Here is a 24,590-nt window from a genome sequence, read left to right as displayed (position 1 = left end):
GCGGTCCATTGGGATATCGAGGACACCGTCCGAGAGGCCCAGACCAACGACCCCGACCCAGGTAACGGCCCTCCAGGTAAACTGTTTGTTCCCGATTCTGTCCGGTCTCAGGTGCTCCAGTGGGTCCATGCCTCCCGTTTCGCCTGCCATCCTGGTGCCGGTCGCTCTCTCTCCCTCCTCAGGAGACGCTTCTGGTGGCCCACGATGGACACAGACACCCGGGCTTATGTCGCCGCCTGCCAGGTATGTGCTCGGGCCAAGGCCTCCCACTCACCCCCTTCTGGTCTCTTGCATCCTCTCCCAGTTCCTCGTCGCCCTTGGTCCCACATCGCCTTGGACTTCGTGACGGGCCTTCCCCCTTCCCAGGGGAACACGGTGGTTCTCACCATTGTGGACCGCTTCTCCAAGGCCGCCCATTTCGTTGCCCTGCCTAAGCTCCCCACAGCCAAAGAAACTGCCGACCAGCTGACCAGTCATGTCTTCCGACTCCACGGCATCCCGGTGGACATCGTGTCCGACAGAGGGACCCAATTCACCTCTCAGGTATGGCGGTCTTTCTGCGACGGTTTGGGGGCCACGGTTAGCCTCACGTCCGGGTTCCATCCACAATCTAATGGGCAGACGGAGCGGGCCAACCAAGACCTGGAGTCGGCCCTACGGTGCACAGCCTCCGCCAACCCCGCGACCTGGAGTACTCACCTGCCCTGGATAGAGTATGCTCACAACTCCCTCGTGAGTTCCGCCACTGGTATGTCCCCCTTCGAGGCATCGCTGGGATATCAACCCCCTCTCTTTCCCACGGAGGAGAGGGACCTCGCCGTCCCGTCTGTTCAGCGCCATCTCCAGCGCTGTCGCCGGATCTGGAAGAAGGCCAGGGCGGCCCTTCTTCGGGCTGGAGCGCGCACTAAGGCGACGGCCGATCGCCACCGTGTCCCGGCGCCCGTATACCAACCTGGCCAGATGGTTTGGCTCTCCGCCAAGACGGTCCCGCTGAAGACGGACTCCCGTAAGCTGTCCCCCCGATTCCTGGGACCGTTTAAGATCATGAAGATCATAAATCCATCGGCGGTGCGCCTCCAGTTACCCCCGTCTCTCCGGATTCATCCGACCTTTCACGTCTCCCAGGTTAAACCAGTCCGGACCAGCGACCTGTGCCCTCCGGCCGATCCCCCACCGCCCGCCCGAGTCATTGACGGCCACCCGGCGTTCACCGTCCGCCGCCTGATTGACGTTCGTCGCCGTGGTAGGGGCCTCCAGTACCTCGTCGATTGGGAGGGTTACGGTCCGGAGGAGCGATCCTGGGTGCCCAGGGCACGCATTCTGGACCCCGACATGGTGAGAGACTTCCACCGCGCTCATCCTGACAAGCCTGGGGGTCCACCAGGAGGTGGACCTTAGGGGGGGGGTACTGTCATGATGTCAGTTTTCCCTGTCCTCCCGTGCTCTCTCCCCCTCCCCTACCTGTGTGTCTGGAGCTGGGTGGAGTGCCTGACTCCTCCCGTGCACACCTGGGATGCATCAGCCTAATCACCACCACCTGCTGCTGAGTACAAGAAGGCTTGGCAGTCTACACTCGGTGCCAGACCGTCCGCGTGTAAAACGTGAATGTTTCTTGCTAAGCTTTGTTATATGGTACTTTCCGGCAAATGCTCATTTGGATTTATGCACCCTCCAGATTCCTGCCTCTACTCGCCCAGCTCCTGCCGCCACGTTCCAGTCCCGGTATCGCTTCCAGCTCGTCTTGTCTCCTGCTCGTCTCGTCTCCTGCTCGTCTCGTCTCCTGCTCGTCTCGTCTCCTGCTCGTCTCGTCTCCTGTCCGGTCCTGGTCTCTGGTTTGTCACCCGCTCCCCGCTCTGGTCTTCGTCTGCTCCGCCCGCCCTGGTACCGCACCTGCTTCTATCCCCGTCCTGGTCCTGTCCTGCCCGCCTCTACCTGCACCGCACCCGCCTGACCCGTCTCCCGCTCCCTGGTTCCTGTACCTGCTCTTGTGACCTGTTTAAAGACTGCATTTTCACCGTTGTAAATAAACACTGTTAAAACTGCTCTGGTCTGCATCCTTTGGTCCTATCCGCACCGTTACGACACCTTTTTACACATAAATACACACAAATACCAAATCTTGTGCTCCCTCGCTCACGTCTCCTTTCTGCTGTTGTCTTACATAAATCCTTATCATCTGAACAAAATGATTAATTGACTAATACACATTTTGGTTGAATAAGACTCTTCATTACCTGATTTGGCACTGTTTGTCAAACTGTTCAGAGACCTTAGCCTAAGCGCTGAAGTTGCTATAGTGACCGTACTTTGGACAAGTCTCAGTTTTGACTCTTGAATATAAAGTGTTTTACTGATAAATAATTGCACTGCGTCTGTAAAAAAAAATCTGTATTTAAACTGTGAATAAAGGTTCAAAAACAGAGCAGAGCTGAGTAAAGGCTGAACACAGAGGATTTTGCTCAAATACCATCGTTTTTGTTTGACTTTGATATGAACTATGATAGATTAGACCACCAATTTCACCAAAACACAGTTAGGGAAGTCCATGATGTTGATTTCCATCCAGTGTTGCATTAATTTTTCACCTCATTGATGATGGTCGAGTCTGACGCTGCACAAAGCTTCTCCAGCACATCCCAAAGATTCTCAGTGGGGTTAAGGTCTGGACTCTGTTGTGGACAATCCATGTGTGAAAATGATGTCTCCCTGAACCACTCTGTCACAATTTGAGCCTGATGAATCCTGGCATTGTCATCTTGGAATATGCCCGTGCCATCAGGGAAGAAAAAATCCATTGATGGAATAACCTGGTCATTCAGTATATTCAGGTGTCAGCTGACCTCATTCTTTGAGCACAGACTGTTGCTGAACCTAGACCTGACCAACTGCAGCAACCCAGACAACAGAGCTCTTTCTGTAATTTTCAACATATTTTTCAACATTTCTCCACAAATTGCTTCTTGATTGGTGTAAAACTATAATTTATATGTACAACAGGTTTTATCACACCAAATTAAGTTAAAATGGTAGAAGCTCTGCAGTGTTTTCACGTTTCTGTTAGTCTGTAATTCTAGTTTTAGTGCGAGGTCTCTCCCTTCATGCTGTGAGTACTTTGTCACTCCATGGACCAGCACCAAAGTACATCTCACACATGTTAGAGCCACATGAACCATCTCACACTCTGAGGACTTCAGGGACCGGCCTCCTGTGGTCCCAGAGTCAGGACTAAACAGGGAGAATCAGTGTTTCAATTTTATGCAGCTGAAACCTGGAACAGTCTTTTAATGTCTTGTTTAATGTCTCTCTTATTCTGTAAAGCACTTTGAATTACTTTGTGTACCAATTGTGCTGTACAAATAAACTAAGCTTGTTATTTCTGGCTTTATAATGGAGGATGTGTGTGTGTATTACAGTATGTGTGCGTCGCTTCGGCTGCTGTGACATCGACACATCCTCAGGCCCGGGTCAGGTCTGGTTCAGACTCAGGAAGACATGTTATCAGATTGTGGAGCACAGCTGGTTTGAGACCTTCATCATCTTCATGATCCTGCTCAGCTCTGGAGCACTGGTACTACTGCACCTCACATGTACACACATATATATACACACACTGGTACTACTGCACCTCACATGTACACATATACATATACATACACTGGTACTACTGCACCTCACATGTACACATATACATATACATACACTGGTACTACTGCACCTCACATGTACACACACATATATATATACACACACTGGTACTACTGCACCTCACATGTACACACACATATATATATACACACACTGGTACTACTGCCCCTCACATGTACACATATATATATACACACATATATACATACACACACTGGTACTACTTCACCTCATACACATATACACACACACATACACCCCCCCCACACACACACACACATATATATATATATATATATATATATATATATATATATATATATATATATATATATACATACATACATACATACATACATACACACACACACACACACACACACACACACACACACACACCCCTATACGCGCACACACACATGTATACACACACATACAGTATATACAGTATACACGCACACATATACACACATATTTACAAAGAGCAGAGGAGGGTTCAGTCCTGTTATAGTCCTGTTTCAGTCCTGGTTCAGTCCTGGGTCAGACCTGGTTCTCTCTCCTCAGGCCTTTGAGGACATCTACATAGAGCAGAGGAGGGTGGTGAAGACGGTTTTGGAGTATGCTGATAAGATCTTCACGTACGTGTTTATCCTGGAGATGATCCTGAAGTGGCTCGCCTACGGCTTCAAGAAGTACTTCACCAACTACTGGTGCTGGCTCGACTTCCTCATCGTCGACGTGAGTCACCTCTGCTTTATCTGTGTGTGTGGAGCCCCTTATAGACCCCAGTCTCAGTCATTACCAGATCTGTGTCAGACATGCTAGTGGTTAGCCTGACTCTATTTTCATCCTTTGACTCAGAAACAGTTGTGTGTTCTCTTAGTTCAATCTTTAGTTTTGATAAGGTTTATTTTTAGATGCAGACTTGTAAAATGTTGTACCTTCTGTAATCCCTAAACCTATAAAATGTGACGGTTAGCTCCATGTTAGGGCTGCATAATGTATAGCAAAAATATCGATATCACAATATTTGCTGATGCAATAATCGATCACAACTAAATAAACATACTGCAAAAACACAAAGTTCTCCATTTGACAGAAGTGTGCTGTTTTTTGAGAGTAAAACGGACCAAAATACAAGATTGCATTTACTCCCAAAGTCCTGCTCTTGGTTTAGTCTCTGATGAGTTTTTACTAGTAAAAAATTAAAGCATTATTATATGGCATCTTTTTGTCATATCATGCAGACCTACTCCATGTTTCTCTCACTCATCTGTCTGCTCATGTATCTGTGCTGTATACAGTATACAGTATATTGTGTACTCTATACTGTGTACTGTATACAGTATACTGTGTACTGTATACAGTATACTGTGTACTGTATACAGTATACTGTGTACTGTATACAGTATACTGTGTACTGTATACTGTTTACTGTATACTGTGTACTGTATACAGTATACTGTGTACTGTATACTGTTTACTGTATACTGTGTACTGTTAACAGTATACTGTGTACTGAATACAGTATACTGTGTACTGAATACTGTCTACTGTGTACTGAATACTGTCTACTGTGTACTGTATACTGTACAGAGCTAGATTAGCCCCGCCCTAAAGGAGGAAGCAGACTAAGGGAAGTGAGGCCACAATCGGCCCCTCCCACCACCACCAACACTCACACACACAGCATGTTCATTCTAGGTCTGGTGGCTGAAGTGTCTTGCCTAAAGACACAGTGGGAATTGATCCCTTGGGTTATCCATCGCTCTGACTGTTGAGCCACTCACATTCATAATGTGAGCTGTTTCAGTCCTGGTTCAGTCCTGGTTCTAACCTGGTCTCTCTCAGTTGGCGGTCCTGGGGGACTCGTTCCAGGCCTTGAACCTTGTAGACCAGGTCTCGGCGGCCCGGGTTCTTAGGACTCTGCGGGCGCTGCGTCCACTCAGAGCCGCATCACGATTTGCTGGGATCAGGGTAAGACATGGAGCGACAGCCAATCACACATCAGCAGTGCCTGAGAGGGGTGGGGCCTAGCTGCTGCTGCTGCTGTAGACGCTCCATTTTACCCAGTCTTTGTTTCTTTAAGTCCAGGTTTAGTCCAGGTTTAGTCCTGGTTTAGTCCAGGTTTAGTCCTGGTTTAGTCCTGTTCCAGTCCTGGTTCGTCCACAGTCTGTATTATAAAACCATGTTTATTCTCCACAGAAGTCAGACCAGATTTGAGTATTTTCATAATTTATTTTCTTTTCACAGATAGAGCCGACTCCAGAGAAGAGCTTTTACATTTACATTGTGTTACAGTTGCCGCCGTTGTGCCCTCGGGCCAAACACCCCCCTCTCCTCTAGTGTGAATGTGAATGGTGCTGATGTAAAGAGCTTTGGTGGAGGACAAAAGTGCAGTATAAATGTGAAAGATGCTTTACAGTCTCAGTCCCACAGCCGATGTAGCCACAGCTGCCCTGGGGCAGACTGACACAGAGAGGCTGCAGATCTGCACCAACAGCCTCTTTAAAGGATGATGATTTTTGATGATTATCCAATCAGAAAGCAGAGTGAACCTCACATAAGCCTCTCATTTAGGTTGACAGTTTTAATGCTGAAATCCAGTTGTTTTAAGCCTAAAAGGACACTTTGATCTGAAAGGTCACGTCCTAAACCCCAGCACCTGCAGCCAATCGTGAGTCAGTGCTAGTGCAGCCTCTGCAGCTCAGTGAGTGAATCTGGAGTTTCTGAGGTTCACATGAGACATGGCCTGTCCATATAGTAACAAGAAGAAAAACATGTCTTCTATCTGCAGGACTTTAATGACTTTCTAAGTCTTGTGGGACCTGTGCGAGTCCCGAACCACTCTGCACGTGCAGTCGGTCTTCACTGAGCGGCACTAAGAGGCAGGTTTCATACTATTCCTTTAACTGTCCCTAGGAAAGGCAATTGACCCAACAATGAAATAATCAACTTCTCTCCTCCTTCTCTCCTCTTCTGAATGGGAGGATGGTTCATATGCAGAACATAAATAACCTTAATTTCTCCTGGTTTCTTACAGGAATCAGCTGGTCCCTCCTCACCTCAACTTTAACCCCTTTATCTCCCACCCTCAGGTCTCTACTGGATCAGTCCGGCCTGGTTTGGTCTGGTTCTAGACCATAACCTCTTGTCTCTCCTCCTCAGGTCTCTTTAGTGTCCCTGGTGGCCAACACTTTGGGATATTCGGATTTTGCGGCGATTAAATCCTTGAGGACTCTGCGAGCGCTGCGTCCGCTCAGAGCTCTGTCACGCTTCGAGGGAATGAGGGTAAGAGCCACACCAGGGGTACTCTGGAGTCCTGATGTAGACCAGGTTTAGTTCAGGTTTAGTCCTGGTCTACTCCTGATCTAGACCAGGTTTAGTCCATGTGAAAAAGTGTGAACGCTGCCTCACCCAGTGTTGAGAAACAGTATTAATCGTTTCATGTCAAACTAAGGCATAAAGAGTGTATCAGACCTTTGACAGAGGAGGAGTCTAGAGTTTGTGTCACAGCCATGGAGTGTATAATAAAAGTGGACTAAGGGAGTGTGCCTCCAAGCATCAGACCAAAGAGACAATCAGGAGCGAGGTTACTGAAAGTACACTGCTGGACGGCAGGGAGGGAAGGCTTAGCAATACTGTCAATCAAACCTGTTGCTAACACTAGCAGTAGCGACGGGAAAGTACTGGCACTGGATTGGTCTGTTATTAGTGTTCATATCTTGATTTAGGGACAAAATAGTGAAAATAAAACATCAGGATCATGTAGAGCAGAATGACAAGCCTCACAGCAGCAGTTCAGAGAGGGGTGACGGTTTTTCAATAGAAAGTGAATTGCGACTAGAGCTCAAAGGAACCACTTTGCTCCTATGCTCACTTCCTGTTTGGAAGATGGCGACTAGCATGTTATTTTTGTCCATTTATATATACAATCTATGTTTACAGTGTGACTGTTAAATATTATTACTATACACGTGTGTCTGTGTATGTCTATGTGTGTGTGTGTGTGTATGTGTGTGTGTATGTAGGGGTGTGTGTGTGTGTGTGTGTGTGTGTGTGTGTATGCCTGTCTCTGTGCATGTGTGTCTGTCTGTGTGTCCGTGTGTGTGTGTGTCTGTGTATATGTGTGTGTGTCTTGTGCACATTCTGATTCAGGTGAAATGTGTTGATTGTTTTGTGAATATTTTTGTATTTGTTAAATATCTGTTCCAGAGCTGGACCTGTTTTGTCTCTGTTTCTGTGCAGTATTTAAACCCACCTCAGTATTAAATATTATCTTACAATAGTTTCATATTTAAACTCTCACTGCACTTGGAGCATGCTGCTGTTAGCGATGCTGTTAGCACTGTTAGCATTGCTGTTCACACTGCTTTGCTATTGCTTTGTGCTAATGCTAATGCTAACACCATAACAACCAAATAGATTCAGTTTTGTAGTTTGGATCAGTGTTTCCCAAACCCTGTGAGTCATGTGACCACCGCACTGCAAAACAACTGTTATTATAAATGTATTAAACGTGGTTTATTGATACTTTATAGTGATGGGGGTCATAGACATATATGTCTCTGGCAGAATGTTCACCAGTTACTATGGTGACAAATGCACACATTAGCAATAACTACTAAAAACATTTTTAAATAGTCTGAAAGCTCAAGAAAAAATACAAAAGCCTTTGACCAGTCTGAGCATTCATAGTTCTGTTCAGGAGTTTGATTTTCAACAAAAAGATGAGAGGTGACTCACTGAAAAACTGTTGGTTAATGCTAGTTGGCTTGGAACTGTAATGTTATTTGAGAGATACTTGTTTAACAGCACAAATCAGCTCACCTGTTGTAGTTCCATCTAAGTCAGTTACACTTTCTGGTCAGATTGTGTTAATACAGAGCCTCAGACAGAGCAGTGCTACAGTTAGCATCACACACTCAGGGAATGCTGATGACATCAGCTGCAAAGTACCAATATTAAACATTGGTTTGTCCTGGCAGAACCACATTTAAATTCTTATCAAAAAAGATTCATTTTCAGTTGTTCTGTATTCATGTGAGGGAACCACAGTTTGGGAACCACTGCCTTAGATAAACTAAACACAAACCCCCAGGACCCACTTTAAAATCCAAATTTCAGACGACACCAGAAAGTCACATTTGTCCAAAACTCACCTGGACTTGTGTTTGGTCGGATGCTTGTTTCAGTCATTTCCTCATGTGCAGCAAAGCATCATGGTCTGTGTAGTCCCTCTGCTGACAGCTTGTCATTCCCCAGTTTCAGTCATTTGCTGAATTTGCGTCAATCATGCTAGTCATTAGCTTGATTTTATTTTCATTATTTTACTCCAGAAACTGTTAAAAATGTTATGTCAGTTGAAACCTTAGTTTAACATTCGTTTAAGTTAAATACAGTTCGCTAGAAACTTTCATAAAAATATTTTTAGAAAACTGCTGTATCACTGTGATCATAAAACACATTAACTATTCCACTCAGATGTTTCTCTGCCCTCATCTGTTTGTTTTGACTCAAATTGGTGAATGACAGAGCTGTTAGCTGTTTTAGCCTTTAGCGCTGTGGCAATGGTCTGTGTGTGACGCTGTCCCCCTTTTGTCCTGCAGGTGGTGGTGAACGCGCTGATTGGAGCCATCCCCTCCATCATGAACGTTCTCCTGGTGTGTCTGATCTTCTGGCTCATCTTCAGTATCATGGGCGTCAACCTCTTCGCAGGAAAGTACGGCCGCTGTGTGAATCGAACCGGTCACCTCTACGACGCAGGGCTCGTCAACAACAAATCCGACTGTCTCGAGCTCAATTCCACCAACTTCTACTGGACCAAGGTCAAGGTCAACTTCGACAATGTGGGAGCGGGCTACCTGGCTCTGCTGCAGGTGGTGAGTACTGGATTAGACCAAGACTAGGACTGAACTAGGACTAGACCAGGACTGGAATAGGACTAGACTACAACTTGACTAGGACTGAGGCAGGACTAGAACAACTAACCGGGTCCAAACTACGACCAAACTGACCCTGGGTTCAGACGGGGGTGTCAAAAACACGTTGAACGTCTCTAGTTCTACTCCTTTAGTTGTTCTCCTTTACATTTAAGGACAAACTGACGTGCATCCAGGGCGTCCTTTGCGGTCTGTGAGTGCCTTTGTATGTTTTGTTTTCCCTGTGTCTTTGTGAGCAATGCAGACCAGGTTGAGAGAGTGGCTTTAGTGTATTTATTACATAAAACCCATCAGCGGAGGTGATCAGCTCAGTGGTGGCATGTCTGGGCCCGTGACTAGCCTTTATGCTAGTGAGCCCAGCATAATGAAGTTGCCGCTAGTTTGTAGCCGATGTCTTTCTACTTTTTCCATATAATGATGTTGCTAAATCACTGGAGCGTAGTCTCTGATTGGTTGATGCTGTGCGTCAAATGCCAAAAGTTCAACTCTTGGCGTTTTCTACTCTGGCATCTGAAGCTTTGGATGAGCGAACAAAGCGTCCAATGCCTGAATGTTCAAGTCACACCACGTCAATGCCAGATTCGCACCACTCTGACGCCTGAAAACGTACCACAAAAACCCAGGGCGCCCAAGACGCGCGTCCACCATAGACTAGACAGACATAAACTGGATGTCCCTGACGCCTGTGTAAACGCACCATAAAACTAAAGCAGAGCCAGACCGGAACTAAACCAGGCTTAATACTTCAACAACATGGGCTACCTAGCTCTGCGAGTGATGAGTATTGGACCGGGACTAGACTAAAACCAGGACTGGATCGGGACTGTAACAGATGTAGGGCTAGGAATGGACTAGGGCTGGACTAGGACTGGGGCAGGACTAGACAGACTAAAGAAGAACCAAACCCACCAAGTGGTGAGTACAGAACCAGGACTAGACCAGGACTGGACCAGGACTGGACTTGGACCAGGACTGGACCAGGACTGGACCAAGACTAGATTGACTAAACCAGGACCAAACTACAGCTAACAATGTAGCAGCTGGATACTTAGTTCTGCTGTGGCCTGGGGACTGGAGCAGGACTTAGTGATGGGCGATATATCGGTTCCAGTATCAGCTGCACTGCTCCATTCTCCGTGTGCCCTTTATAAACAGACTAATGGAAATGAAATGAAATGAGTGTTTTATAACATGTTACACATTCTTTTATCCCAGCTAAATTAATTTAGTTTTTATTATTACAAAAGTGAAACTTAATTTGTGATCATTACTGTAACTTAAGATACATTTGTGGGCTTTACTAAGAATTTTGAAAAATAAATATCAGTATCAGCAGAGAAAATCGAGTCTGCCCATCCTTAAACCTGGACAAAACTAGGACTAAACCAGGGCTAGACCAGTGTTGGGAATAATGGAGTTACATTATAACGGTGTTACTAACTGCGTTTCACTAACGGAGTAATCTAACTAATTACTTTTCCCAGCGTCCTAACGCCGTTACCGTTACTGACTATAAAATGTGGCGCGTTACTTTTAATTCAGTTCACTCTTCTCTTCATCAGAGTCTCTCAGCCGAGGAGCTGCAACGCGGCTCGGGGTGAGATAAAAGGCTTGTTTGAGATGAGGCGGGCGCAGATACTATCGCCGTCAATCGGTGCGCGGTGCATGCCGGTTAGTTTTGTGTCCAAGATGCCACCGACTTGCGCTGACATAACCTGTGCGCCGGTAACGGGAAGTTTTTGAGCAAGGCGAGCGCAGCAGCTCTCCACCGCCAGCGGCCGCCTGCATGGACTACAAACGCGTAATGCATGATGGGAAATGATGTCCTGTCCACACGTGCATCGACAGCTGATTGGATGGATAGATAGATAAATAAAGGAATAGATACGTGCTAGAGGGATTGTGTGAATCTTTTACTGAATGTTAAAGAGTTGGATAAAGTTCAGTTTATGTTGAAATGAGAGTGATTAATATTTGAATACTGGGCAGAGAATCACAGTGTGTGGCCAGAAAAGCTTAAAGGTTTTGTCTTATTTTACATGGTTTACATTTGAATGCCTTAGTTTTGCAATACATTGCAATGATTTTTTTCAGTATTATAATGAAGAAAATATTTGAAGTACAGTTGTCTGAAATTGCGTGACATGTTGATTTATTTGCACTTCAAATAACATTTTTTATATATTTTTTTATTTTTTATACATTCTATAATTTACTTGTAAACAAATACAATATAGTGGCAATCTGTTAAAGTGAAATAAATGTTAAAGGTTCACATCTGTTGTGTTTTTATTGTTTTAACATAATAAGTAACGGCATAGTCACTTTGCCTAGTAACTAGTTACATCTCTCCCAAAAAGTAACTGAGTTACTACTACTAACTTTTTGGGAGAAGTAACTTGTTACTATAACTAATTACATTTTTGAAGTAAGATGCCCAACACTGGACTAAACCAGGATTAAACCAGGACTACACTAGGACTAGACCAGGACTAAACCAGGACTAAACAAGGACTAAACCAGGACTAAACCAGGACTAAACCAGGAAGGGACCAGGACTAAACCAGGACTAAACAAGGACTAAACCAGGACTAAACCAAGACTAAACCAGGACTAAACCAGGACTAAACCAGGACTTGGTGGGCAGACTCCTTCACCTGTACTTTAAGACTGTCAGTATTTTCTGAAGTGGTATTTTTAGCGTGGCCGTGTGGGCAGAAGAAAGTTCACGTGGCGCCGTGTCACTCAAGAAACTGAAAAGGCCAGACACAAAATGGAGGATAATGTGTTTGGGAGAGGAGAGAAAGAGCGGGAGAGCCGAGAGAGAGGGGGAGAGGGGGAGAGAGGGAGGTAGAGGAGAGGGAGGGGGGAGTAGGAGGAGGGGGAAAGAGTGGAGGGGGAGAGGGGAAGAGAAAGAGAGGGAACACAGAGAGGACAGGATGAGAGAGAGAGAGAGAGAAAGAGCTAAGAGAATAGAGAGGGGAGAGCTCCACAAATGCATCACAGAAAGCACGACCGAGGGACCGATGAGACCAGGGAAACTACAGAAGCCCACACAGTCTATAATGCCATCGTTATGTGCAAAAGATCAAATAAACAAACATACAGATGACTAAAGCACTCAGAGCTGGACTGACATTCTAAATAAACACGGTAAAACTTAAATAAACCCTTTTGACTCCGGTAAAGTCTAAATAAATGACAGATTTTCTTTTGTTTTTTCAGGCGACATTCAAAGGCTGGATGGAGATCATGTACGCTGCTGTGGACTCCAGAGCCGTGAGTACATTTACTACTACTGCAACTAATACTATAACTACTGCAACTAATACTACTACTACTGAAACTAGTACTACGCTAATGTAGTTCTTCAGCTAGTGACAGTGATGCTACGTCTGTTTCTGCTGAGCTTGTCATTTTGTTAAAGTTCCATGTTATAAAATGTCCTGTATATTTGTCGTCTATGAAAGAGATGAACTTGTGTTAAGTCCTAGTTTAGTCCTGGTTCAGTCCTGGTCTAGTCCTGGTCTAGTCCTGGTCTAGTCCTGGTCTAGTCCTGGTCTAGTCCTGGTTCAGTCCTGGTCTAGTCCTGGTCTAGTCCTGGTCTAGTCCTGGTCTAGTCCTGGTTCAGTCCTGGTCTAGTCCTGGTCTAGTCCTGGTCTAGTCCTGGTCTAGTCCTGGTTCAGTCCTGGTTTGTGTCTTTCAGGTGGAGGAGCAGCCCATAAAGGAGATAAACCTGTACATGTACCTATACTTTGTGGTCTTCATCATCTTTGGATCCTTCTTCACTTTAAACCTCTTCATCGGAGTCATCATCGACAACTTCAACCAACAAAAGAGAAAGATATGTATTTAAATATGTGTGAAATGAGAGGAGGAGGGAAGGAGGACAGAGGAGAGGAGGAAGAAAGGAGGAGTCTGGGGAGAGGAGGAGAGGGGTTGTCTAGGGAGTGGGCAGAGGTGTCTGAGGAGAGGGGGAAGCGTCCTGGGAGAGGGAGGTCCCCTGGTGCTGTATAATAACAGTTGTGTCTTGTGTCTGTACTTAGGAGGACAGGACATTTTTATGACCGAGGAGCAGAAGAAATATTATAACGCCATGAAGAAACTGGGCTCCAAGAAACCTCAGAAACCCATCCCCCGACCACTGGTAAGTCCTGGACCGGACCAGAACCAGACCAGAACCAGAGACCAGGACCAGAGACCAGAACCAGACTAGAACCAGACAGAAAACAGACAAGAACCAGACCAGAACCAGACCAGAACCAGACCAGAACCAGAGACCAGGACCAGAGACCAGAACCAGACCAGAACCAGACAGAAAACAGACAAGAACCAGACCAGAACCAGTCCAGAACCAGACAGGAACCAGACAAGAACCAAACCAGAACCAGACCAGAACCAGTCCAGAACCAGACCAGAACCAGTCCAGAACCAGACAGGAAACAGACAAGAACCAGACCAAAACCAGACCAGAACCAGTCCAGAACCAGACAGGAACCAGACCAGAACCAGACCAGAACCAGACCAGAAACAGTCCAGAACCAGTCCAGAACCAGACAGGAACCAGACCAGAACCAGACAGGAAACAGACAAGAACCAGACCAGAACCAGACCAGAATCAGTCCAGAACCAGACAAGAACCAAACCAGAACCAGACCAGAACCAGACAGAAAACAGATAAGAACCAGACCAGAACCAGACCAGAACCAGTCCAGAACCAGACAGGAACCAGACAAGAACCAAACCAGAACCAGACCAGAACCAGTCCAGAACCAGTCCAGAACCAGACCAGAACCAGTCCAGAACCAGACAGGAAACAGACAAGAACCAGACCAAAACCAGACCAGAACCAGTCCAGAACCAGACAGGAACCAGACCAGAACCAGACCAGAAACAGTCCAGAACCAGACAGGAACCAGACCAGAACCAAACAGGAAACAGACAAGAACCAGACCAGAACCAGACCAGAATCAGTCCAGAACCAGACAGGAACCAGACAAGAACCAGACCAGAACCAGACCAGAACCAGTCCAGAACCAGACCAGAACCAGTCCAGAACCAGACAGGAAACAGACAAGAACCAGACCAAAACCAGACCAGAACCAGTCCAGAACCAGACAGGAACCAGACCAGAACCAGACCAGAACCAGACCAGAACCAGACCAGAAACAGTCCAGAACCAGTCCAGAACCAGACAGGAACCAGACCAGAACCAGACAGGAAACAGACAAGAACCAGACCAGAACCAGACCAGAATCAGTCCAGAACCAGACAGGAACCAGACCAGAACCAGACAGGAAACAGACAAGAACCAGACCAGAACCAGACCAGAATCAGTCCAGAACCAGACAAGAACCAGACAGGAAACAGACAAGAACCAGACCAGAACCAGACAAGAACCAGACAAGAACCAGACCAGAACCAGTCCAAAACCAGACAGGAACCAGACAAGAACCAAACCAGAACCAGTCCAAAGCCAGACAGGAACCAGACAAGAACCAGACCAGAGCCAAAGACCAGAACCAGAACCTAACCAGACCATAAAAAGGCGAGAACATGATGCCAGAAGCAGGCCAGAACCAGACTAGAACCCAACCAAAACAAGAACTCAACCAGTACAGCAGAGTTAGGGTTTGTGCTTTGATCTGGTTTAGTCCTTTTTTATTCCTGGTTCAGTCCCAGTTTAGTCCAGGTTCAGTTTGGGTATAGTCCTGGTTTAGTCCTGGTTTAGTCCTGCTTTATTCCAGGTTCGGTCCTCGTTCAGTCCTGGTTTAGTCCTGATTCAGTCCAAGTTTAGTCCTGGTTTAGTCCTGGTTCAGTTTGGGTTTAGTCCTGGTTTAGTCCTTGTTTAGTCCTGGCTCAGTCCAAGTTTAGTCCTGGTTTAGTCCTGGTTCAGTTTGGGTTTAGTCCTGGTTTAGTCCTGGCTTAGTCCTGGTTTAGTCCTGGCTCAGTCCTGGTTCAGTCCTGGTTCAGTCCTGGTTCAGTCCTGGTCTAACCTCTCTACTCTCCTACAGAACTCTCTTGCGGGTGTGTGCTTTGACCTGGTGGGTAAACAGGCCTTTGACATCGTGATCATGGTCCTGATTCTTCTGAACATGATCACGATGATGGTGGAGACGGATGAGCAGCCGCAGCAGATGGAGAGGATCCTGTACTACATCAACCTGGGCTTCATCGTGGTCTTCACCATCGAGTGCATTCTGAAGATCCTGGCCCTGCGCTGTTACTACTTCACTGTGGGCTGGAACATCTTCGACTTTGTGGTGGTGATTCTGTCGATAGTGGGTAAGTCAAGCTTCAGACCTGGTTTAGACCGGGTTTAGACTGGATTTAGACCTTGTAAAGACTGGGTTTAGACCGGGTTTAGACTGGATTTAGACCTGGTAAAGACTGGGTTTAGACCGGGTTTAGACTGGATTTAGACCTGGTAAAGACTGGGTTTAGACCGGGTTTAGACTGGATTTAGACCTTGTACAGACTGGGTGTAGACCGGGTTTAGACTGGATTTAGACCTGGTAAAGACTGGGTTTAGACCGGGTTTAGACTGGATTTAGACCTGGTAAAGACTGGGTTTAGACCTGGTAAAGACTGGGTTTAGACCGGGTTTAGACTGGATTTAGACCTTGTACAGACTGGGTTTAGACCGGATTTAGATTAGATTTAGGCCGGGTTTAGACTGGATTTAGACCTGGTAAAGACTGGGTTTAGACCGGGTTTAGACTGGATTTAGACCTGGTAAAGACTGGGTTTAGACCGGGTTTAGATTCGATTTAGACCGGGTTTAGACTGGATTTAGACCTGGTAAAGACTGGGTTTAGACCGGGTTTAGACTGGATTTACACCTGGTAAAGACTAGGTTTAGACCGGGTTTAGACTGGATTTTGACCTGGTAAAGACTGGGTTTAGACCGGGTTTAGACTGGATTTTGACCTGGTAAAGACTGGGTTTAGACCGGGTTTAGACTGGATTTAGACCGGGTTTAGACTGGATTTAGACCTGGTAAAGACTGGGTTTAGACCGGGTTTAGATTAGATTTAGACCGGGTTTAGACTGGATTTAGACCTGGTAAAGACTGGGTTTAGACCGGGTTTAGACTGGATTTACACCTGGTAAAGACTAGGTTTAGACCGGGTTTAGACTGGATTTTGACCTGGTAAAGACTGGGTTTAGACCGGGTTTAGACTGGATTTAGACCTGATAAAGACTGGGTTTAGACCGGGTTTAGACTGGATTTAGGCCGGGTTTACACTGGTTTTAGACCTGGTAAAGACTGGGTTTAGACCGGGTTTAGACTGGATTTAGACCTGGTAAAGACTGGGTTTAGACCGGGTTTAGACTGGATTTAGACCTGGTAAAGACTGGGTTTAGACCGGGTTTTGACTGGATTTAGACCTGGTAAAGACTGGGTTTAGACCGGGTTTAGACCGGGTTTAGGCCGGGTTTAGACTGGTTTTAGACCTGGTAAAGACTAGGTTTATACCGGGTTTAGACTGGATTTAGACCTGGTAAAGACTGGGTTTAGACCGGGTTTAGACTGGATTTAGACCTTGTACAGACTGGGTTTAGACCGGGTTTAGATTAGATTTAGACCGGGTTTAGACTGGATTTAGACCTGGTAAAGACTGGGTTTAGACCGGGTTTAGACTGGATTTAGACCTGGTAAAGACTAGGTTTAGACCGGGTTTAGACTGGATTTTGACCTGGTAAAGACTGGGTTTAGACCGGGTTTAGACTGGATTTAGACCTGATAAAGACTGGGTTTAGACCGGGTTTAGACTGTATTTAGACCTTGTACAGACTGGGTTTAGACCGGGTTTAGACTGGATTTAGGCCGGGTTTAGACTGGTTTTAGACCTGGTAAAGACTAGGTTTAGACCGGGTTTAGACTGGATTTAGACCTGGTAAAGACTGGGTTTAGACCGGGTTTTGACTGGATTTAGACCTGGTAAAGACTGGGTTTAGACCGGGTTTAGACTGGGTTTAGGCCGGGTTTAGACTGGTTTTAGACCTGGTAAAGACTAGGTTTAGACCGGGTTTAGACTGGATTTAGACCTGGTAAAGACTGGGTTTAGACCGGGTTTAGACTGGATTTAGACCTGGTAAAGACTGGGTTTAGACCGGGTTTAGACTGGATTTAGACCTGGTAAAGACTGGGTTTAGACCGGGTTTAGACTGGATTTAGACCTGGTAAAGACTGGGTTTAGACCGGGTTTAGACTGGATTTAGACCTTGTACAGACTGGGTTTAGACCGGGTTTAGATTAGATTTAGGCCGGGTTTAGACAGGGTTTAGACAAGGTAAAGGCTTGGTTTAGACAGGGTTTAGATTGAGTTTAGACTGGATTTAGAGCTGATAAAAAATGGTTTTAGACTGGGTTTAGCCTGGATTTAGACCTGGTATAGACGTAGGTTTGACCTGTCTTAGACTGGGTTTAGCCTGGATTTAGACCTGGTATAGACGTAGGTTTGTCCTGTCTTAGACTGGGTTTAGACTTCCTTTAGTCCTGCTTTAGACCAGTTTGTCAGGACCTTAGCTGGAGGATTTTACCTATTGCTCATGTTTTGGGTTGTGCTGGTTTAGTCCTGGTATAGTCCTAGTTCAGCCCTGGTTAAGTCTTGGTTCAGTCCTGGTTTAGTACTGGTTTAGTCCTGGTTTGGTTTAGTCGTGGTCTCTGATTGTGTAGTGCTGCTGTCAGTCTGAGTGCAGGGTGATTTACTCCTCATGAGTCCCAGGGGGCAGCACTGATCACTGCAGTTACCTTCACCCTTCTGCTACCTCCCCCCTCCCCCTTTCACCCTGTTCCTTACATACCCCCCCCCCCCCCACACACACACACACACACACAGGTGTCCATCCCCTCCTCCCCTCATATTAGGTGTGACACAGCTTTGTATCTGTACGTCCATCAAACTCCTCTTCAAAGTCTTTGTACCTGATTTTTACTGACTTAAAAACATGAAAAACAGAACTAGTTTCACTTTAATTTGTTTGAGTGCCTATAAAAGTGCCTATAAACTCATCGTGGTGAATAACTATGATAGTCTGAATGTATAATGTAATTGAGGAATAATTTTGGACCAGAGAGAAGAGTTTTGCTGTCACAGTAAAAATAACAACTAGCATGATAACGCACACTTCCTGACAATAAAACACATTATTATTAGATGCAGACAGCACACAGTGGACTTTGACCTCAAGAGCTGCTTATACAATATATCTGTACTGGGGAAGGACATATTTTGCTGAAATCCATGGAAAAATCAGGTACAGGACTGTACCTGATTTTTCCATGGATTTTTCATTTTAGTCCTGGTTTAGTTCTGGTTTAGTCCTGGTTTAGTTCTGGTTTAGTCCTGGTTTAGTCCTGGTTTAGTTCTGGTTTAGTCCTGGATTAGTCCTGGTTTAGTTCTGGTTTAGTCCTGGATTAGTCCTGGTTTAGTCCTGGTTTAGTCCTGGTTTAGTTCTGGTTAAGTCCTTGTTTAGTCCTGGTTTAGTCCTGGTTTAGTCCTGGTTTAGTCCTGCCTTATCCAGACTCGTTAAACTATGAGGTCCTGTCGCCCTCTGGAGGACCAGAGAAAGTACTGCATGGCTCTTGCAATTCAAGTGGGTCTAAAACTAGACTTAACCAGGACTAAACCGGGTTCAAACTAAGCCTAAACCAGGACTAATCCACGTTTAAACCTGCACTAAACCTGGACTATACCTGGACTAAACCAGATTTAAGGAAAGCTCAAAATGGTGGGCTACTCCATAATGAAATGCCTGACTATTGTAAGAGTTGGTTTGATAAAAGTTTATAAAATGATAAAAATGTAAAAATGTGTTTGTTTCTGGTGCGAGGTGAGTCCAGCTGTGGTGAGGGACTGGACTGAGCTGTGATAGAGCTGTTGCATTGTGGGAAACGCAGTCTACAGCAGTAACTCATCTGTGACACGCAACTGAGTTATGAACCAATAAAGACATACATCAACTACAATCAGCCAGGGGGGGGTGTAAGAGAGGATGGGGGAGGGGAGTGAGAGACGAGAGGGGAGGGGGAGAGGGGCACAAGAGAGGAGGGGGGAGGGGCATAAGAGAAGAGGGGGCTAACCAAGTCCAGAGGGATGAGGAGGGAGGGGGGAATGAGGGAGGGAGGACGAAGGATGAAAGGGAGAGGGGGAGTAGTTTCCTGGAGCTGAGGAAAAAGGGATGAGGTTAAAAAAGCAGAGGAAGAAAAGAACCTTGACTTTTACCTAAACACATTTATTAAATCACTGAGATTCATAAACTGTACAACACCCTGGAGTTGTGTCCTTGGGCCAGACACCCTCCCTTTGTGTGAATGTGATGTGGTCGGAGAGGCTGATGGTGTAAAACTGGCAACCTCCTGTCTGTCTGTCCCAGGGCAGCTGTGGCTACAGAATAGTTTATATCTAACATCTAATATCATTAACCCCCCCCCCCCCCTCTCTCTCTCAGGCATTGTACTGGCCGACATCATAGAAAAGTACTTTGTCTCTCCGACCCTGTTCCGAGTGATCCGATTGGCTCGTATCGGCCGTATCCTGCGCCTGATCCGCGGTGCTAAAGGCATCCGCACGCTGCTCTTCGCCCTGATGATGTCACTTCCTGCCCTCTTCAACATCGGGCTCCTCCTCTTCCTCGTCATGTTCATCTACGCCATCTTTGGGATGGCCAATTTCGCCTACGTGAAGCGCCAGAACGGCATTGATGACATGTTTAACTTTGAGACCTTTGGGAACAGCATGCTGTGCCTGTTTCAGATCACCACCTCCGCGGGTTGGGACGGTCTCCTGGGGCCCATCCTCAACAACTCCCCCCAGGAGTGTAACCCCGACTTGCCCCACACCGGCACCACCGTGAGGGGCAACTGTGGTAACCCCTCTGTGGGCATCACCTTCTTCGTCACCTACATCATCATCAGCTTCCTCATTGTGGTCAACATGTACATCGCCATCATCCTGGAGAACTTCAGCGTGGCGACGGAGGAGAGCACGGAGCCGCTGAGCGAGGATGACTTTGAGATGTTTTATGAGGTGTGGGAAAAGTTTGACCCGGAGGCCACACAGTTCATCGAGTACTCCAAACTGTCCGACTTTGCTGACTCTCTGTCAGAGCCGCTGCGCATCGCCAAACCCAACAAGATCAAACTGATCTCCATGGACCTGCCCATGGTCAGCGGGGACAAGATCCACTGCTTGGACATCCTGTTCGCTTTCACCAAGCGCGTCCTGGGAGAGTCCGGAGAGATGGACGCTCTGAAGCAGCAGATGGAGGAGAAGTTTATGATGGCCAACCCCTCCAAGATCTCCTATGAACCCATCACCACCACACTGAGGCGCAAGCAGGAGGAGGTAAGAGGGAGGGCATCTGAGGCAGGGGAGGTGAGAGGGAGGGCATCTGATGCATAGGGAGGGCATCTGAAGAAGGAGGAGGTGAGACAGAGTGCATTTGAGGCACATGGAGGGCATCTGTCACACAGAGTGTGCATCTGAGGCACAGAGAGGACATCTTCTTAGGCAGGGAGGTCATCTGACACAGAGGGAGGGCATCTGAAGCAGGACGAGGTGTGAAGGAGGGCATCTGACTTAATGACAGCTTTAGATACAGTCGACATCACATCTGTGTCCCTGTACTTCTGTGGGAGTTATATTTGACCAATAGAGCTTCCCTGTTTAGATGGACCTGTTCTCCTTGTTCTGTGGAGGGCCTCAGGGCTCCATGTTGGCCCCTGTACTGTTCTTCACTGTGGAGGGCCTCAGGGCTTCATGTTGGCCTTTGTTCTGTTCTTCATTGTGGAGGGTCTCAGGGCTCCATGTTGGCCCCTGTGCTGTTCTTCACTGTGAAGGACCTCAGGGCTCCATGTTGGCCCCTGTGCTATTCTTCATTGTGGAGGGTCTCAGGGCTCCATGTTGGCCCCTGTGCTGTTCTTCAGTGTGGAGGGCCTCAGGGCTTCTTGTTGGCCCCTGTGCTGTTCTTCACTGTGGAGGGCCTCAGGGTTTCATGTTGGCCCCTGTGCTGTTCTTCACTGTGGAGGACCTCAGGGCTCCATGTTGGCCCCTGTGCTGTTCTTTACTGTGGAGGGCCTCAGGGTTTCATGTTGGCCCCTGTGCTGTTCTTCATTGTGGAGGGCCTCAGGGCTCCATGTTGGCCCCTGTGCTGTTCTCACTGGTTCTTTTGGGGTTTTTATAAACAGACCCAGTCTCGTTTACTGACCTGTCATTTAAATTTGAAAAACAGATGGACAGTGTGATGAAAGCACGTTTTATCTAAAGTGAATCCTTTACAAGCTCTAAAGGAAGTGTTTTTAACAGATCTAGAACACTCTATTGTAACAGGCAGTCTGCCCTCTGTTGCCCCCTACTGCTGCAGGTCAGCACATCACCTCAGTCCTGTCCTCTCATTTTCTGATTTATTTAGAATAGATTTTAAAATGTTACAGCCTCTAGAATAAGCTGTACTCCAATGTCTGCACCATCACAGATTGGCCTTTTTAAACCCAGGCTCAAACCTATAAGTAGGTTTGAGCCTGGGTTTAAAAAGGCCAGACTTGTTCAGACTTATTTAAAGGTCCTATATTATGCAAATCTGACTTTTGTGAGATTTAAACCATGTTATAATGTTACCTCCCCACAAACAGACCTCGAGTTATATTTCATTCATACGTTTGAGTAACACTCCAAAGCTCAAAATGCTCTGTTTGACCTTGTGATGTCATCAAGTGGTAGTTTCCAAGTTAACAGCTCCTTCTACCTTTTGTTGAGAAAAGATGAGCAATTCTAAATGATTGTGGTGAAGGTGTATGGACTTTAAACACAGTGGAGCACTTCCTGTATCACCACATGACATCACAAGGTGGAACAGAGAGTTTTCAGTTTGAGAGAAGAACTAGAAGCCTAAATCTGCAGGGTTTGTGTGTTAAACATGTCTGAAAGAAACAAAACACAACTCCAGGTCTGTTTGAGGTGAGAAACTACATTATAAAACAGATCAGAAAATAGTGTGATATGGGCCTTTCAAAGTGTCCTTTAACCAGCTGTATTGCAGTATTGCAGTGTTGCAGTATTGCAGTATTGCAGTAACTCTTTGTACAGTTGTATTATTTCACTGTTGAATGTGACACTTTAAAAATGTCTCGTCAGGTGTCGGCCACAGTGATCCAGCGCTGTTACCGCAGACACCTGGTGCGACGACAGGTGAAGGCCGCCTCCTACCTGTACCGACAGATCGCCACGCCCCATCACCAGACTATACCCGACGACGCCATCTTTGGGGAGGACGCGCCTGAGAGGGAGGGGCTCATCGCCGCCATGATGAGAGAGAACTACGCCGCCGGACTGTTCGCCATGGAGCGATCCGAAACGCTCTCCACAGGAATCATCTCGTCTCCGCCTTCGTATGACAGCGTGACCCGAGCCGCCAACGACCTGTCTGCACCTACCGCAAACACCCTGTCTGTCCCTGTCACGAACGACCTGCCCGCACCTGTCTGCAACCTGTCGGTACCTGCCACAAACACCCTGTCTGCTCCTGTCACGAACCTGTCAGAACCTGCCGCAGTGACTCAGGGCGGGACAGAGCGGCCGGAGCACAAAATGGAGGAGGCACACAAAATGGAGGACGTGTACAAAATAGACTGCGTGACGTCTTCTTCCTCAACGACGGTTGCTGCCTCCGTTGTCGCGGTAACGGAGAGAACGGCGGGAAATCAGGAAAGTGGACCTTAGTCACAGACAAACCCGATCGCAGAAATATACCTGAGTTTTACCTGAAATTAAAAAAATAAAATACAAAACATGTTTATAATTCCACATTTTCACAAACTCTAAATGAAAGATGTCAAAGGTTTAAGCTTTACGGTCCTCACACTCAAACTCAGACTAAATCAACTTCAAATTGTAATAACTTCCACTAAAAGCACATAACATTTACTGTAAACGATTCAGAATCTGACTCAGGAATCCATCGCAGACTCCCTTTAGAGAGAAAGTCCTCAAAATGTCTCCTCTGCAAAACCACGCTCAGATGTCTCCTGTTGATTGGCCGAGTTCATGCTTTAGAATGAGATGATGTCATAGTCTCAGAAGGAGGGCGGGGCCTATGTAATTCTGTGGGAGATTCACAGTTTTTAAAGAAATCTCCAAACTTCTGATCCACAAAAGTTGAACCGTATCTTTATTTGTTTGGGATCAACTCCACAAACTCATTGTATTAATCTTATGGTTTAAAATCCTTTCAACTCACAACAATCACGTCTTTGGGGTTGAATAATGGCTCCACTTTCTTTTAAACTGACTGAGAAGACGCTGAACTTTGTGCCAGTTTGTGTTTCATGTGGATAGGCCCAGTAATCACAGATATTAACCATAAACCAAACAAATCTGCAATCTGACAGTTACACAGAGAACTCCACCTGCAAATTCTGATTTTGTACTTTGCATCTGGCGGCCATTTTGTGAAGAGGCGGACATTTTGAGCAAACATTCCCATTCCACTGTACCTTCGAATCATTCAGCCACGAAAAACAGATCTAAGCAATAATAATTCAACAGTAAAAATGAGTAGAAACAATACAAATCTTTTCTTGCACAAACGAAGGGCTTCGACGCCTCAGGAGCACACTACCAATGCTGCAAATGAACTCGCGGTGTAAGCAATAAGCCATTTCAGGTTCAACACTAAACACTGAGGGATTCTATAGTTTGAAGGATCATTTCTGGGACGGTTTTATCACAAACGTCTTGAGCTAAGGCTGAGAAGTTGATTTATTTATGATGCTCGTCACATGATTTGGTTTTGGCCTGGTTCAGTTTTGGTAAAATTGGTTTTGGACTTGTCCTTCTTCACATCGTCCTCCTGCACAGCTCATCCTCGTGTTTTAAACATCTGTAGATTCTTCCAAAGGTAAAACTCAAATATTTCTGCAGATTTGGGACGTGATGAATCTGAAAACGCAAAAAAAATGAACCCAATTCCGGGAAAAGCCTGATTCTGATCGTGCAC

At 46.3% G+C, this 24,590-nt stretch overlaps 1 protein-coding gene across 1 annotated transcript in view; it reads left to right on the top strand.

Annotated features, from left to right (window-relative positions):
* LOC117388146 (sodium channel protein type 4 subunit alpha B-like) overlaps positions 1-23,636 on the top strand; it is a 132,010-nt gene extending 108,374 nt beyond the window's left edge. The window contains exons 26-35 of the mRNA XM_055230170.1: positions 3,414-3,568; positions 4,210-4,383; positions 6,814-6,936; positions 9,255-9,527; positions 12,813-12,866; positions 13,294-13,431; positions 13,630-13,734; positions 15,602-15,872; positions 20,046-20,941; positions 22,730-23,636. Of these exons, the coding sequence (XP_055086145.1) occupies positions 3,414-3,568; positions 4,210-4,383; positions 6,814-6,936; positions 9,255-9,527; positions 12,813-12,866; positions 13,294-13,431; positions 13,630-13,734; positions 15,602-15,872; positions 20,046-20,941; positions 22,730-23,314 (2,774 nt within the window). The 3' untranslated portion in view covers positions 23,315-23,636. The remainder of the gene's footprint in view (positions 1-3,413; positions 3,569-4,209; positions 4,384-6,813; positions 6,937-9,254; positions 9,528-12,812; positions 12,867-13,293; positions 13,432-13,629; positions 13,735-15,601; positions 15,873-20,045; positions 20,942-22,729) is intronic.
* Positions 23,637-24,590: the final 954 nt, after the last annotated feature.

Source organism: Periophthalmus magnuspinnatus, chromosome 20 (assembly GCF_009829125.3).
Source record: "Periophthalmus magnuspinnatus isolate fPerMag1 chromosome 20, fPerMag1.2.pri, whole genome shotgun sequence".
NCBI lineage: Eukaryota > Metazoa > Chordata > Actinopteri > Gobiiformes > Gobiidae > Periophthalmus > Periophthalmus magnuspinnatus.
Note: the sequence above shows the minus strand (reverse complement) of the source record. Positions and strands in the feature narration are given on the sequence as shown.